This window comes from Podarcis vaucheri (genome assembly GCF_965113315.1).
Source record: "Podarcis vaucheri genome assembly, chromosome: 18".
Lineage (NCBI taxonomy): Eukaryota > Metazoa > Chordata > Lepidosauria > Squamata > Lacertidae > Podarcis > Podarcis vaucheri.
The window spans coordinates 12,821,329-12,837,279 of record NC_138756.1 but is presented as its reverse complement, the minus strand read 5'-3'; the positions used below and the strand labels follow the sequence as shown (position 1 = coordinate 12,837,279).

The 15,951-nt window shown below is 57.4% G+C and overlaps 1 protein-coding gene across 1 annotated transcript in view; it reads left to right on the top strand.

Moving 5' to 3' along the window:
- INSR (insulin receptor) overlaps positions 1-12,472 on the top strand; it is a 46,801-nt gene extending 34,329 nt beyond the window's left edge. Inside the window, exons 7-21 of the mRNA XM_082206251.1 lie at positions 735-861; positions 2,049-2,287; positions 2,382-2,549; positions 3,294-3,498; positions 4,668-4,942; positions 5,527-5,666; positions 5,896-6,055; positions 6,763-6,862; positions 7,631-7,698; positions 8,025-8,254; positions 8,510-8,620; positions 8,719-8,878; positions 9,681-9,810; positions 10,574-10,708; positions 11,502-12,472. Of these exons, the coding sequence (XP_082062377.1) occupies positions 735-861; positions 2,049-2,287; positions 2,382-2,549; positions 3,294-3,498; positions 4,668-4,942; positions 5,527-5,666; positions 5,896-6,055; positions 6,763-6,862; positions 7,631-7,698; positions 8,025-8,254; positions 8,510-8,620; positions 8,719-8,878; positions 9,681-9,810; positions 10,574-10,708; positions 11,502-11,862 (2,609 nt within the window). The 3' untranslated portion in view covers positions 11,863-12,472. The remainder of the gene's footprint in view (positions 1-734; positions 862-2,048; positions 2,288-2,381; positions 2,550-3,293; positions 3,499-4,667; positions 4,943-5,526; positions 5,667-5,895; positions 6,056-6,762; positions 6,863-7,630; positions 7,699-8,024; positions 8,255-8,509; positions 8,621-8,718; positions 8,879-9,680; positions 9,811-10,573; positions 10,709-11,501) is intronic.
- The last annotated feature ends 3,479 nt before the right edge of the window (positions 12,473-15,951 follow it).

Sequence of the window (15,951 nt, the reverse complement as noted above, 5' to 3'; positions counted from 1 at the left end):
TATTAATAATAAAGACCCCCTTAAGCCTGCCCTACTCCACTTGGAGGTGGGGTTGAACCCTGTACACACCCAATACCTTCCCTCTGCTCTCCCAGAGGAGCGCTTCCGGGGTTGTCTTCCGGCCCTCTTTCCCTCCTGGCCGGCGCCTCCTCTCTGTGTATGATCTATATGTTTGCTCAGTCTCGTCTCCCTCCCTCCTGGGGCGCCTGCCAGGCTGGCAGAACGCAGGGCAGCTTCTCCTCCCAGGGGTCTCCCTTGGCACCGACAGCCTCCAGGAGAGAGAGAGGGGGGAAAGAGGGGGGAGAAAGAGAATGAAAAGGAGAGAAAGAGGGAGAGAATGAGGGAGAAGGAGGGAGAGAGGAAGAAAGAGAGAGAGAGGGAGGAAGAGGAGAAAGAGGGAGAGAAGGAGGAAGAGGAGGCGGAGAAAGAGGGATAGGAAGAGAGAGAGGAGAGAAAAGGAGAGGGAGAGAGGAAGAAAGAGAACGAAAAGGACAGGGAAAGAGAAAGAAGGAGAGAAGGAGAGAGAAGGAGGAAGAAGAGAGAGAGAAAGGGAGAGAAGGCAAGAAAGAGAGGGGGGAGCGTGCTCTTGGACTGGGGTTCCGCTTAAGGGCCTCCCACGTGGTTGGTGGTTCACAACATAAAGTGACACGATCAGAATGAATGACCTGAGCCCCCCGGTGGGTCCTTGGCCAGGCTCTCCCGTCTCCAACACGCCTTTTCCGTCCTTCCTGCAGGCGAGAGCGAAGTGCTCAAGTTCTCCTACATCAAAACCACCTGCGACAAGATCATGGTCAAGTGGGAGCCTTACTGGCCGCTGGACTTCCGCGACCTCCTGGGCTTCATGCTCTTGTATAGGGAAGCGTGAGTAAAGTGGGGCGGGGAGCTCCTTTCTGCACTTTGGGTCTTGGGGAGAGAGGGGTTCTCTGGCTGGGATTCCTGCGTTGCCGGAGGTTGGAGTAGATGGCCCGGGGGGGGGGTCCTTTCCAACCCCTCAATTCCAGGATTCTACAACACACACACACCCAGCTTGATCAGAGAGAGTTACAGCGCCTGCTGTGGCTGCAGAGACCCATGCGGGAGAGACATGTTTTGTTGCAGCCAGGGAAGAGGAAGAGGGTGGTCCAGTCTAGGAATAAAAGGGGACACGGGTGGCACTGTGGGTTAAACCACAGAGCCTGGGACTTGCCGATCAGAAGGTCGGCGGTTCGAATCTCCGCAATGATGGGGTGAGCTCCCGTTGCTCGGTCCCTGATCCTGCCCGCCTAGCAGTTTGAAAGCATGCCAGTGCAAGTAGATAAATAGGTACCGCTCCGGCGGGAAGGTAAACGGCATTTCCGTGCGCTGCTCTGGTTCGCCAGAAGCGGTTTAGTCATGCTGGCCACTTGACCCAGAAGCTGGACGCAGGCTCCCTCGGCCAATAAAGCAAGATGAGCGCCGCAATCCCAGAGTCGGTCACAACTGGACCTAATGGTCAAAGGTCCCTTCACCTTAGTCCAAACTAAATGTGAACACGCTCTCTTCTATACCCTAAAAGTCAACTGAAGAAAGAGACTGTATTTTCCCAATCCTCGCCCAAGAAGGATTTTAAAAGGGCTGGGCATTATTTGAAGGAGTGGCGCAGAGCGATTTCATTTGAACCCACAAGATCCCCGGCGAATCGCTAAGAACGTGCATTATTTAAGTTGAAAGGCTTCTCTGCAAAATAACTTGGGATGAGGTGTCCTCCTAGTCCTCCTTTGTCTCGGGCGATGCAGAGTTTGGAGGGCTGCCCCCTAAAATGAAGTTGTCCAGTAGATTCTGCCATTTCTGTAGCTGGGATTGAAGGGTCGGTAGAGGCAGCGCTTGAAATAAAAGCCAGAAAGTGGGAAGAGCAGCCGCAGCTCAACCGGCTCCGTTTCTAAAAATTTCCGTGACCTTAATTCATTTCTGCAACAGGCTTTCACACAACCTTTTGCCGTTTTCACATCTCTCCACCAAAGCGCAATTCCCTCTGCAGGTGTGTCTTTCTGAAATAAAAGCCCCTTTTGGCCTTTTCTCCCCCCCCCCAGCCCCTTCCGGAACGTGACGGAGTTTGACGGGCAGGACGTCTGCGGCGCCAACAGCTGGACGGTGATGGACGTCGAGCCGCCTCCCCGCAACAGCGACACCAAGCCGGGGCACCTTCTGCGCGGCCTCAAGCCCTGGACGCAGTACGCCATCTTTGTGAAGACCCTGATCACCCACTCGGATGAGCGCAAGTCCTACGGGGCCAAGAGCGAGATCATCTACGTCCAGACCAACGCCTCGGGTGAGAGGCTGCCCACGGTTGGAAGCGGAGGGCTGGGGTGAGAGGGGGGATTGCCCTGGGGTGACCTTTTGTCTCTCTTCTCTGCCCCCCGCAGTGCCCACAGTCCCCCTGGACCCCATCTCGGTGTCCAACTGCTCGTCGCAGATCTTCCTGAAGTGGAAGCCGCCCTCCGACCCCAACGGGAACATCACGCACTACAAGGTCTCCTGGGAAAAGCAGCCCGAAGACAGTGAGCTCTACGAGCTGGACTACTGCCTGAAGGGTGAGCTGCTGGCACCGCCCTGCCCGCCCGCCTGGGTCCCACCTAGTGCCACAGAGCTCAGGGAGCGGAGGTGGGGTGACAATGAGGGAGAAGATGGGGAAGAGGCGGTGCTGGAAACCGGAGAGGGAACAGGGCTCCGTGAGTGGGGAGAGTCGGTGGCAGAGAGCAGTCTAGGCGCAGAAGCTGAGGCTGGAGAGGAGGGAAGCCGAGAGGCAGAGATGAAGTCACAGGGGTCTCCCCCTCCTGCTGCAACCAGCTCCCCTCTTCGCTGGTCTCCCAGGGCCAAAAGAAAAATTTGAAAAGGGTGGCGCAGCGAGAGACAAGACGATGGCACCTTAGACTGCTGGGGAAGGAGGAGCCTTCGAGAGCAGTGGGAAGGCAGACACTTTCCGACCCGGCAACTGCCTCCTTGGGGCAAGACCCGCTGCTTGGGTTTCCTTGAATCAAGGCCGGGTGCTCCTGACCCCCAGGGTGGCAGGGTGGGCCTTGGGTGGGGGAACTTCCCCCAGATAAAACTCCTGCCCCCTCTTCTCTTTTCTGTTTCTTCTGGAGTGTTGTCGCTGCTGCTTATCACGAGTTAGAAAAGGAATATATCTATCTAAAGAAAAAGGTTCTCCGTGGCTGCGACAGAGGGAGTGGGGGGGGGCTGTCCAGAGTCTGCCTGGTGCCCTGGGGCTCCCCCGTCTCCATGCCCCCCCCCGTTGCCTTTCCTTGGCCTCACAACCTCCCCTCCCCCCCCCGCAGGCTTGAAGCTCCCCTCTCGGACGTGGTCCCCCCCGCTGGAGTCGGAGGACTCCCCCCACAAGCCGAACGACAGCAACAGCGAGGAGCCCAGCCTGGAGTGCTGCCCCTGCCCCAAGACCGAGTCGCAGATCATGAAGGAGACGGAGGAGTCTGCCTTCCGGAAGGTCTTTGAGAACTACCTCCACGACATCGTCTTTGTCCCCAAGTAAGAGCCCCCCCCCCCTTTATGGCTCAGGTGTGGGAGCAGGAAGCGCAAGTGGAAGAAGAGCCTGCTGCTGCCAGCCAGTGCAGGCAGTGCTAGGTTAAATGGCTCTGTAGGCCTGTGTCAGGTCAGACCCAAGAGGATAATAACCGCGCTTAACCTGCTGCGGCTCAGTGGTTGGAGCCCCTGTGTAGCACGCAGACGGGCACGGGTTCAACCCCCGGTGGCGTCTCCCCGAGAGCCCTGAGCCTGAATCCCTGCAGAGCCACTGCTGCCAGTCTGTGCAGGCAGTATTGAACCCAAAGGAAGGTGTTTGTTTGTGCCCTTGGATCTTTGGGCAGGGGAAGGCGTGGGGGGTGCGTGACGGAGCCTGTGAACCCTGCCCTGCTGCGGAAGGGGGCACAGTTCAGCCGGGCGCTCATGCTGCTCACAACCCCAGGATTAATGAGTAATCCCGCCGGAAAGGGAGCCAGGCCCTGCAGCCTCTCTTTGCTCCCGGAGCCCCTTCCTGGGAACGTTTTGAAACCCAGAGCCTGAGCTGAGGCTGCCGGCGGATCCATTTCTGCCCGCGCGTTTGCAAGACGAGGCCACGCACCAAAGGGGTCACACATCCCTCGACCAAACGCGAGGAGCCGATTGGGAATCGGAAACAAAGATGCCGTATCGAGCGGCGTATTTGCAGCAGATAATTAAGCAAGTGAAAGGAATTTGCATATGCGGAAGAATATTTTAAAAATAAATTTAAGGAACCACAGCGGGAGGGAGAAGGAAGTCAAGTTCTGAAATGTTAAACTGATTGTAAAACGAATGAAAACGTATACATTTGAAAAGTATAAATAAAAAGCAAAAAAGAATGTAATATTGAGCAGGGATTGGGGGGGGAACGCATCCAGGACGGAGAGCGGGAAGTCAACTTTGGGGGAAAATTGTAAGGAAAAAAAGGAAAACCAATCAAGATGAATGGGCAAAGTCTGAGCTCAGGGAGCTGAGAACTCTTTTTTAAAAGTGGGGGGACCCCCGGAAAGGCCAAAGAAAAGCCCCTCTCCCCCAGCGCCCACTCCTGCCCCAAAGCGAATCCTGAATGGACAACTCCAGTTTGTTTCTGAGCTGCCCGGCCGCCCGCTTTCGGAACCGGGGCTCCGACCGACGCCTCTCTCCCCCCTTCTCCACAGGCCGTCGGTGACGCGGCGCAGGAGGGACCTGGGCGCCCCGGCCAACAGCACCACCCCGTCCCCGACGCTGCCGGCCTTTGGGAACGGCTCCACGGCGGCCCCCGCCAGCCCCCCGGAGCCCAAGCCCTTCTCCAAGGTGGTCTTCAAGGAGTCCATCGTCATCTCCAACCTGCAGCACTTCACGGGCTACCGCATCAAGATCCAGGCCTGCAACCACGAGGTGCCCCAGGAGTGCAGCAGCGAGGCCTACGTCAGCGCCAGGACCATGCCGGAAGGTGAGCAGGGAGGCGCCTGGCCAGGACGGTGTTACGGGGCGCACGGCGCGTGCGGAGTGCCCTCGTCTTCCTCACTTTCCATCTTGAGGGGCTCACGGTCGTGGCAGACACGTTTTATCCTTTCAACAATCCTTCGAGGTGGGCTGAGAGGCAGTGACTGGCGTCCGAGGTCACTCAGCGTCCTGAGTGGGGATTCGAACCCTGGTCTCTCCCAGGTCTGACACTCTCCCAGGTCTGACACTTCGAACCCTGGTCTCTCCCAGGTCTGACACTCCGACCACTACACTGCGCTGGCTCTCCACATGGAGAAGCTTTTGAATATCTCTTGTTTTATTGTGTTTTTATATACATGCTGGAAACCTAGCCGGATGGGCAGGGTGCAAATAATAATATTATTATTATTACCCTTATTTCTCTCTCTCTTTCCCCCATTTCTGTCCTTCCAACAACCCTGTGAAGTCAGCTTGGCCGTTTGAGCTTCGTGACGGAGCAGGGCTTTGAACCCGGGTCTCCTAACCGCTGGCTCTTGCGGCGGTTGTCCCAATTCACACTGAGCAAGCCTTCTCTCTTGGTTGTGTTCCCAGCGAAAGCCGACGATATTGTGGGGCCCGTGACCCACGAGTTGGACAAGAACGTGGTCCACTTGCGCTGGCAGGAGCCGAAGGAGCCCAACGGGCTGATCATCCTTTACGAGGTGAACTACGGCCGCCTGGGAGATTCGGAGGTGAGGACCCCTTTCTTCCCCTCTCTCCCTTTTCTGGCTTTCCGCCCCAGAGGATGCACATGCAATATGCCGTTCTTAACCTTCCCCGACTGCGCTGCAGCATGATCAGGAAAGCGCCATTTCACCCCTCCGCGCTGTGATCCACCCAGGGCTGTGCAAGCCGCTGCTCTGAAGGATGTGGGGTGGGGGGCGCCGGGAGACCCCCACTGAGCATGCCGCCTCCCCACAGGAGCAGCGCTACTGCCTCTCTCGCCTGAAGTTCGCCGCTCAGCAGGGCTGCAAGCTGACGGGGCTGCAGACGGGCAACTACAGCGTCCGGGTGCGAGCCACATCCCTGGCGGGGAACGGCTCCTGGACGGAGCCCATCTACTTCTACGTCTATGACTATTGTAAGATCCGGGGGGGGCAGGGGGGCACGGAGGAGCTGGGCTCCCACAACCACCCACCCAGGGGCCATGGTTTGCGGGCGGGCGGGCGGGCAGTCATGCGGCTGTAGATTAGGGCTTTCCAGACTGGGCTGCTTTGGGACTACGATTCCCATCATCCCTGGCCAGTCCTGGGATGATGCGAGTTGCAGTCCAAAAGCAGCTGGAGGCCTGAGTTTGGGGAAGCCTGATGTGGGTGTTTCATACTGTGTGTGTGTGTGTGTGTGTGTGCGTGTGTGTGTGTGCGTGTGTGTGTGTGCGTACATACCGGTTTTAGCTATTTACATCGATAAAGCATTCATAAATCCATCAAATATATCAAAGCGGTTTGCAGCGACAGAGCCACATAGAAAAGCCGCAATCGGGGACCAACCGGCTGTGGTGGAATGATGAAGTGTAAATTGCCCACAGAGGGAGAGTTTTCAGTGGGCGTTTGGGAGTTTGAACAGCAGGCGCTTGCTGCAGGATCTCTAGTGGCAGAGGGTTCCTCAGGACGCCATGAAAGCAGGACTTGCTTGTTGCTGTCAGAGGAGCCTCTTGTATGTGTGAGAGAGGTTGTGTGCCCTTTTATGGGGAGTGAGAGAGAGGGGCAGGGCACAAGATGCTTGGGGAGAGGTGAGTTCCTTTTAACCCAGCCTGACCTGGTCCCCCCCTCTCCCCCCCCACTGCAGTTCCCCCCAACAATAACCTGGTGAGCATCATCGTCCCCATCATCTTCGCCGTCTTCTTCCTGGGGGTCATCGGAGGTGCCTACATCTTCATCAAGAAAAGGTGGGGCTGCCCCTCGTTTGCAGATTCCCTCCCCATAGACTCCGGACTTCTTGCGGCGGGGAAGAGGGGGGAGCTGTCAGGTGCTTGCGGCCACAACCAAGGGCACCGCCTTCCCCTCCCGATCCGCGAAAAGCTTTCCCCACTGCGACTGGTGGGGCGGCACCTTCTTCTCCCTCACGGACCGGGCAGCAACATTTCCCACCCCCCAAAAAATGGGTTTTAGCTGTTCTTGTTTTATCTGTTAGACGCCTTGAGTCCCTGGTAGAGGAAAAAGCGAGGTATCAATTAACTTATTCTTCTTCTTCGTCTTCCTATAATAAGCATTCCATAGGCTGGGGGTGTGGGGTCACATGCCCTCACCTGGTTTTTCTTTTTCTTTTCAAGGCTTTATTATGAAGCTAAGAATCCCATAAGAAATACGAGACTGTTGGCCCTGGGTTTTCTTCTTTCTTTCTTTCTTTCTTTCTTTCTTTCTTTCTTTCTTTCTTCCTTCCTTCCTTCCTTCCTTCCTTCCTTCCTTCCTTCCTTCCTTCCTTCCTTTCCTATCCCCTGGTTTTGCTTGAGCAAATGCCACAGAACACACACACACACACCGTCCTGAGGACTAGAAACCTCCTTGTGCCTTTAGGCGATTGCTTGAGTCCTTTCGGATTATGCAGGCCCCTCCGTGCCCAGGCACGCCCCTCCCACACGCACAGCCATTGCCGCTCCGGATTTTGGGATCCCCGATGGGTGACAGGCGCCTCTCCTGTGCTTGCTCCCCCCCAGGCAAAAGGAAGGACCGACGGGGCCGCTTTACGCCTCCTCCAACCCAGAGTATCTCAGCGCCAACGATGGTGAGTGGCAGGCCGAGGCGGCGGGGCCCTTCCTCTCCTTCTTCTTTGGGAGGGCACGATCCACTGGGAAAAAACAGATACTCCTCCTTCCCTTTGGAAGCTTCGAGGTGCCTCCGCTGCCCTTCTGGCCACGGGCATTAAAGGAGGCGGATGCAGCCATTCCGGACTCGGACCAGAACCGAGCTGGAGAGAATCCTCTGGGTTGCCGAGCTGAACTCCATGCCATTCTCCCCTGGGCCGGCCTCTGCCCTCCGAGAGAAGCCAAGCCCGGAAGGTACCCGAGGGTCATCTAGCCCAACCCGCTTCCCTCTTTCCCCGACTTGCAGTGTACATCCCCGACGAGTGGGAGGTCCCCCGCGAGAAGATCTCCCTCCTGCAGGAGCTGGGCCAGGGCTCCTTTGGGATGGTCTACGAGGGCATCGCCAAGGACATCGTGAAGGGCGAGGCGGAGATGCGGGTGGCTGTCAAGACGGTGAACGAGTCGGCCAGCCTGCGGGAGCGCATCGAGTTCCTCAACGAGGCCTCCGTCATGAAAGGCTTCAGCTGCCACCACGTGGTGAGGGGCCCCGAAGGTCATCCAGCCCAACCCCCTGCGATATGGGGGTGGTGGGAGGGGAGGGCTGAGAAGACTGCTCCTCAGGGGGGGCGCAGCTCAACCAACCCATTGGAGAACCACGGGGGGGGGGGAGGCAGTTGCCAAAGGGGAAGACCGATTCCTTGGCCCTTCAGGTCCTTTGGCCACCGAGGGGACAGGCGGCCGGGGTTCTCCATTGGCTGACGGGCCCTTCCCTCTTGCCCTCCTCCTCCCCAGGTCCGCCTCTTAGGGGTGGTGTCGAAAGGGCAGCCCACCCTGGTGGTCATGGAGCTGATGGCTCACGGAGACCTGAAGAGCTACCTGAGGTCCTTGCGCCCGGATGCAGAGGTAACAGCCGGGTTTGGGGGGTTTTTTTGGGGGGGAGTGGCGAGGCAGAGAAGCCGGGGCCCCCTTTTGCTCACACCACCTCCTCTCGGCTCCCCCAGAACAACCCCGGCCGCCCCCCGCCCACCCTCCAGGAGATGATCCAGATGGCTGCCGAGATCGCTGACGGCATGGCCTACCTGAACGCCAAGAAGTTCGTCCACCGGGACTTGGCCGCAAGGAACTGCATGGTGGCCGAGGACTTCACCGTCAAGATTGGAGGTAGGGCGGCTTTCCTCCTGGGGGGCGGGGGGAGGACCCCAAAAGGGATTTATTCCGAGCCCCTCTCGGAGCGCAGCACGAGCCCCGCGGCTGAGTCGGCCAAAGGAAGAGCCAGAAAGACCCGTGTCCTCGTTGAGTGACATTTCTAGCAGTAAAACTCACCAAACTCTCCATATCCGACAAGAAATACATTGAGGTTGGGGGATCGGGGAGTTATTCCATAATCGGGGTGCCCCCACTGCAAAGGCCTTTAATATATGTCTGTGTGTGTGTGTGTGTGTGTGTGTGTGTGTGTGTACACACACACTTTTCTGTTTTGTTTTGTTTACATACCGCCCTATACCCAGCGGTCTCAGGGCAGTTCACAGAATAAAATCAAGATATAAAACCACAAAATACCTAATGAAAATAAAAACAACAACCCAATAGCAACACCCCTACAAATAAACACACCATTTTACAATTTAGAATAGACAACCTTAAAATATCAACGACTTCCCTTCTTCTCTTTCCATGGTTCATTTAGCGTACCATAAATCCCTGCATATTTTACACAAACTAAACCATTCAGTATTGCATCGTTTCCGAAGGCGTTTTCCCAGATCACTGAATAACGGAGATCTCCGGACAGCAGGCGAGCGTTGAGAAGGCCCCGTGTATTCAGGGGTGGTGGGGGCCTCTGGGTTGGGGTCCAAATGTGGCCCCCCAGGACGGGTCCCCCCCAGCCATGCCCCTGCAGACATGTCCTTGAGGGAAGCTCTGAGCTCTCCCCCCTCTTCCTCTCTCTCCCTGCAACCCCTAGACTTTGGCATGACCAGGGACATCTACGAGACGGATTACTACCGCAAAGGAGGGAAGGGGCTCCTCCCCGTGCGCTGGATGGCCCCTGAGTCGCTGAAGGACGGCGTGTTCACCGCCTGCTCGGACGTCTGGTGAGTGGGGAGCCCCCCAACCCCCCTTCCTGGCCGCATGCAGGAGGACGCTGGCTCTCCTCGCAGGCCTGAGAGGCCGTAGGAAGCTGCTCTTGTCCCGAGTCAGGCCATCTGGCTCAGTATTGCCAACTCTGGCTGGCAGCAGCAGCTCTGCAGAGTTTCAGGCAGGGTGTCTTTGTCCCGGCCCATCCTGGGGAGAAGGGAATCTCTGATCCGAAACCTCCGCTGCCTTGTGGGGTATTTGGGGAGAAAAGGCTCTGGAGTAAACCCCACCCAAATCCTGAGCGGAGTCCCTAAGGCAGTTGGGCAGCAACTCCTGCAGCCAAGCAGGTGCCAGACATCTCGCTCTGCTTCTCTTTGGCCCCCATCAGCGAGGCCGGGGGGGGGGTCTTGCCATCTGGGCAGCCCAGGACCCCCAGACACACAGCCCAGATTGCGCCCCCAAGGAAGTCACTTCGGTGCTGCTAACACAGTAGATGTGCTCCATTGTCTCTTGAGATGGACTGGTGCCCCTATAGGGAGCTGAACCCGGGACCTTTTGCATGCGAAGTGTGGGGAGCCGCCTTCTCCTGAGTCACAACAGTGTGGCCTGCACTGACTGGCAGCAGCTCTGCAAGCTTAAAGGCTGGGGGTCTTTCTGCGCCCTTTGTGCGGAGAATCCTTTCCCTCCAGCCTTGCGGGAGGGGGGGACGACACCCTGGACCGGCCTCTGCCTGGGGAGTCCCCTCTGCTTCCTGGCCCTCACCCTCCTGTCTCCCCCCAGGTCCTTTGGCGTTGTCCTCTGGGAGATCAGCAGCCTGGCTGAGCAGCCTTACCAAGGCCTCTCCAACGAGCAGGTCCTCAAGTTCGTCATGGACGGCGGGTGCCTGGAGCAGCCGGAGAACTGCACCGAGAGGCTGTGAGTCGGGGAGGGGAGGCAGGGGCCGCCCTCGGGGTGGGGCACCAGGCAACTCCTTTGCCCTCCAGGGGGGGACAGTCCAGGGTCCGCTTCATTAGGGGGAACAGGCTCCCTCTGCCCTGCCATCAGGCTTGTCCCTGACGACTGAGTCGGGGGAGAAGCGGGCTCTGGCGCCACCTGCTGGCAGGCTCCTTGCCTCCTGCCCATCGTCTCAGGAAGTGGTGGTGAATTCATGCCATGCCGCCAGGCAGCACTGGGCTCTAAACCAGTGAGCCTCTTGGGCTTGCTGATGGGAAGGTCGGTGGTTCGAATCCTCACAACGGAGTGAGCTCCAATTGCTCTGTCCCAGCTCCTGCCAACCTAGCAGCTCAAAAGCACGCCAGCGCAAGTAGATAAATAGGTACCGCTGTGGCAGGAAGGTAAACGGCGTTTCTGTGCGCTGTGGTTTCCGTCATGGTGTCCCGTTGGTCCAGAAGTGGTTTAGTCACCCGGAAAAGCTGTCTGTGGACAAACCCCGGCTCCCTCAGCCTGAAAGCAAGATGAGCGCCGCAACCCCAGAGTCGCCTTGGACTGGACTTAACCATCCAGGGGTCCTTGACCTCACCTTACCTCTCCTGCCCCCTTGGCGCAAAAAGGGACACAGGTCCTTTTTTTAGTGGGGGGGGGTCTCAGCCTTCTTTGCCCCAGGGTTGCTAGTGGCAGCCCCAGAAAGAGAGGGCTTGGGGGAGGCATCGGAACGGTTTCCGTGGAGCTGCCCGCTTGACCCCCCGGCGCCTTTGTCCCCCCTCTGCAGCCACGACCTCATGCAGCTGTGCTGGCAGTACAACCCCAAGATGCGCCCGACCTTCACGGAGGTGATTGAGATGCTGAAAGACGAGCTGCACCCCTCCTTCCGGGACGTCTCCTTCTTCTACAGCGAGGAGAACAAGCCCCCCGAGACGGAGGACTTTGAGATGGACTTTGAGAACATGGAGAGCATCCCCCTGGACCCGGCCTCCTCCTACTCCCAGCGGGACGACGGCGTCCTGGGCAGGGACAACGGCCTCTCGGTGGCGCTCAAGGGCGGCTACGAGGAACACGTCCCCTACACGCATATGAACGGCAGCAAGAAGAACGGGCGCATCCTCTCCATGCCCCGCTCCAGCCCCTCCTAATGGCAGGGGTGGGGGCGCACCCTGCTGTTCTCTCCTTTGGTTCCCGCCCCCCCTGCCCCCCGGCAGTTCCTCTCCCACACAAATCTCAGGACTGGCAGTATTTTTGCAGACACACCGCGGACTCGCTTTCTACCGAAAAGACAGACTTTTTAATCGTCGTGGAAGATTATTCTTATTACTACTACTAGGACAGTGACTTTTCTCCCCCAAATCATGTCGTATTTCTGGGTCGGGTGGTTTTTTTTGAGGGGGGGTTAGGGGCGCGCAAACGTCGACTCGCCGCCAGCAGCCTTCATCTGTGAAAGACGTGAGCGGCCGTTTTGCTGCATTTCCACCCGGCCCGGATCCCCATGCACAACGCTGTGGCTTTGAGACGGGGAGGGGCTTCTGGCGAGTAGGAGGGAGAGGGGAGACCCCTCTGCCTGCCTCCAGTCCCACGGTGGTGGTGGTGGGGGGGCTCTAGTGCGCCCACAGCCCAGAACCACCTTCCCAAGCAGAACCTGGAAACGTGTTCCCTCTCTTCTTGCCTGTCCCCCTCTTTCGGAGGGGATTCCTTTGCCGTTTTTTCCTTTCCTTTCTTTTTTTTAATTTAAAAAAATTAGGATCTGAAGGATCTCTTAAGGCGTGTCCCACCCAGATCTGTCTTTCTGTCCCGATTTGACCAACCGCTGCTGCTTTTCTCAATGGGTTAATCGGTGCGTGTGTGTGTGCGCGGAGCTATAGGGGGGGAGCGAGCGAGTCTTTTTGTACAGAACCGTTTTCTCCAGCCACGGAGGCGCGGGAGAGCCAGCCCCCGCCCCGGAGTGAAAGGATTCTCAAGAGATTATTTTTATACTGAAGAACTTTGGGGGTGAGGGGTTCCCCACCCTGTCGTCGTTTCCCCCCTCCCCCAGCAAAGCGAGGTAGCCAAAGCAGTAGCCAACACCCCCTTTACGATCCCCCCCAGTGCTTTTTGGCGGCTTAAAAATAGCACAGAGTGAGCCACCTCCCTTTGGGCCCTGTCCGGTTAGCGTCCCGTGTGTGTGCGTGTGTGTACATAAATATATATATATGTTTGTTGTGACATATTTAAGTCCGAGGTAGCCAACCTCCTTATAAATTATTGTTGCCTTTCTTGATTCCCCCCCACCCCAAAACCTTCGAGGGGGGGGGGAGCCTTGCTTGGTGGCGGATCTGACAGGGAGACTCGCTCAGTGTTTGCGTTTCTGTTTTGGCAACGTTGGCAGGCGGCGCTAGGGAATTTTGGTGGGAAGTTCACGCAGGATCCATTGTGGCTTCCTAGGGTCCTGCAGCCCCTTGGCCAAGCCGCTGGTCTGCAGGCAGGACGTCCGGGTAGACCGGGGTGGTGGTGGAGACACCCCCCACTTGAGGGGCCGCCAGGAAGCCCCGCCGTCACAGCTCCTGCTTGGCACGCAGAAGGTCCCAGGCGCGCGCCCCGCTGGCAGCGTCTCCAGGCAGGACTGGCAAAAGGGCTCTCCCCGCCTGGAGAGCGTGCTGCCGGTCCGTGCAGACAACACTAGCCTAGGTCGGCAAACGGTCTTGCTCTGGCCTTGTGCCCCCTGTGCCTTTGCCTCAGCCCCCCTTTTTTTGGGGGGGATAAGCCCAAACGCTGTGATTATTTGCCAAGGAGGCAGAGATGGAGGAGGAAGAGGAGAAGAAGGCTGGGGAAAGGTTTCTGCCCTGCTAAACCCGGTCACTGGTGCAATCTGCCCGTGTGTCTCCCGCCTGTGAGGTGGGGGCAAGAACTTCACCCTTTTCAGCCCTTAGGGTTTTCTTTTTTAGGGATTCTTCCCCCCCCCCCCCGCCGCCAACCTCCCCAGTGTTGCACTTTAGAGCTTTTCTGCTCCAGTCAGTGGGCCGCACAGAATTTGTGGGGTCTGCCCTCTGCTCCTCCTCCCCCCCCAGTTCAGATTTTCTCTTCAGTCCCAGGCGATTGTTCGCCTGCTGAAATTTGCATCGCCAAAACCTCTCTCTTACCTCAGTGTCATTTGAAATAAGCTTTTTCTAAAAAAAAAGAGAGAAAAAAGGAAGGAAAAAAAAAACCCGTATTTCCTTATAATGTGAATCGTTCTGAGAAAAAGAAACCAGTGTGGATCTTGTCAAGTCGACGGAATAAGCAGATCTGTAGGCCTTGTGGGTACTGGACAGACTAATTGCACATAGGTGGTTCTGTGCCCCCCCCCAAAAAAAATTCACTCTGCTTGCCTTTGTTGAAAATGCACCTTGATTTATCTTCTTTTTTTATGCTGAGCACAAGGAGGATGGAGGTTTGAATTTGATGGGGGGGGCGTGTGCTGGGGAGCGAGGAAGATTGTTCGGGGTGGTGTGCCTCTCCCAGGAAAGCAGGGCCGTTGTTAGGAGCTGCCTCAAGGGCCCCCCTCCCAGAGCGGTGGGGTTTTTCATGGGCGCCATGGTCACAATGAATAGCACATTCGTGGTGGGCTCCTTCTGGGCCTTCCAGGCAGCGTTCCTGCGACGCTTCCTCGACGTTGGCACCTTATTGCCGCCTGAGGGGCATCTCTTGGTGGGACAGAGCGGGAAGTGCGATGTTTGGGCCCTAGTTTGCACAGAGAGAGAGAGGAGGCCTCACATCTGCCGGCCTGGGTAGAGATGTGCCACGTTGCTGTTCAAAAGTTTTTGGTGCTATCCATATTGCGGAGCCTCTTGCACTTAGGGGAGAAGGGCCCAGAGCGCCTGTCCGTTTGAGGGGAGTCAGGGGGGCTGGTGCTGGAAGGGACAGCAGAAAGGCACATAGAAAAAACCCTTTTCGAAAAGATTCCTCTCCTGAGAACCTCAGCTCAGTGGTTGAGCACTTGCTCCGCGGGGGGAGAAGGGGGCTTGTCCTCCTGCAATCCCCAGCAACCTCTCCTTGGCAGCGGGGCTTTAAAAAAGTTCTCTTCGTGCCTGGGCACACTGGGTCATCTCCAACAGAGTCCAGTTCCTCGATGGCATCAGCGGGTCTGCTCTGTGTTGGGCGCAGAGCTGCGTAGATGAGTCTCGTGGGGTCGGGAAGCAGCTCCCTAGACGTTGGGTGAGGGGTGAGGGTGGAGGCTGGCCCAGTGGGGTGTTAGGCGGCCAGGGTCCCCCTTTTGCACGGCCGCTGCACCTTAACTGATGCTGCCATCCCGCTGCTTCCCCCTGAGGCAAGGGCCTCGCGCTGTCTAATGGAAGGGCCGGGCGCAGCCTTCGGACCTCTTTGTGCCAGGATTGCGGACGGGGCGCTGTGAGCTGCAAGTGAACCAGGCCGGCTGCTCGGCTTGTGTGTCCTCTGCCTGCTCTCCCTCCCTCGCCATCCCAATTGCCCCTTCTGCCCGCAGCCAGTCATCAAGTAGCTGCCCTCCCGTGCGGTTCCTCCTGCCAGGACGGAGGGGAGTTTCCGTTGTGCCTTGCCTCCCTTCGGCAACTGGCATGACTTAAGTCACACGTGCGGCTTCGTTTAGGTTGTTTCCCATTAAGGTCACAAACTCCGGTTTTTGAGTTCCGGCCTGCCTTGAGAACTCTGACTCGTCAGCCTTTCGTTCTGTCCGAACCCCGTGGAGGATCCTGCAGGGTGGAAGAAGCATCCCTCTCTGTTTTGCCAAGCGAGACCCACAGAGGGGACTCCAGCTCGCTTCAGAGTCAGCCGGAGTTCCCTTTCCCCGCGTTGCAGGGGGTTGGGCTGGATGACCCTCGGGGATCCCTTACGACTCTGTCAGCTCTGCGTGTTCTCTAGGACTTTTGCTGGACGCAGCCATCTCTCTTGTGTGTGCTCCTTCGCCCTGGTTTATCTCTGTGGAAATCTATCAAGCGCTTCTCAGCCATGTCCCGGAAGCAGAAGGGGGGTTTTCCCACCGCCTTGCCTGTTGGTAAAATCACCTCGCCACCAACACACACTGCTTTTTGTTGATTTTTTGTTGCTGCTGCTGCTGTTCAGGACTGGTCCAGCTGTCTTAAAACGTGTTTTGTTTTTTTATTATATATATATATATTAAAAAAAGAATCACAATGCAAACGTTTTCTAGGGACGTTTTGAATTGCCCCATTGCCGGAACGTTGGAAAGGTTAACGGATCTCTGCACGGAGAAAGCTGGGCTGGCTTCCCCCTTGCGA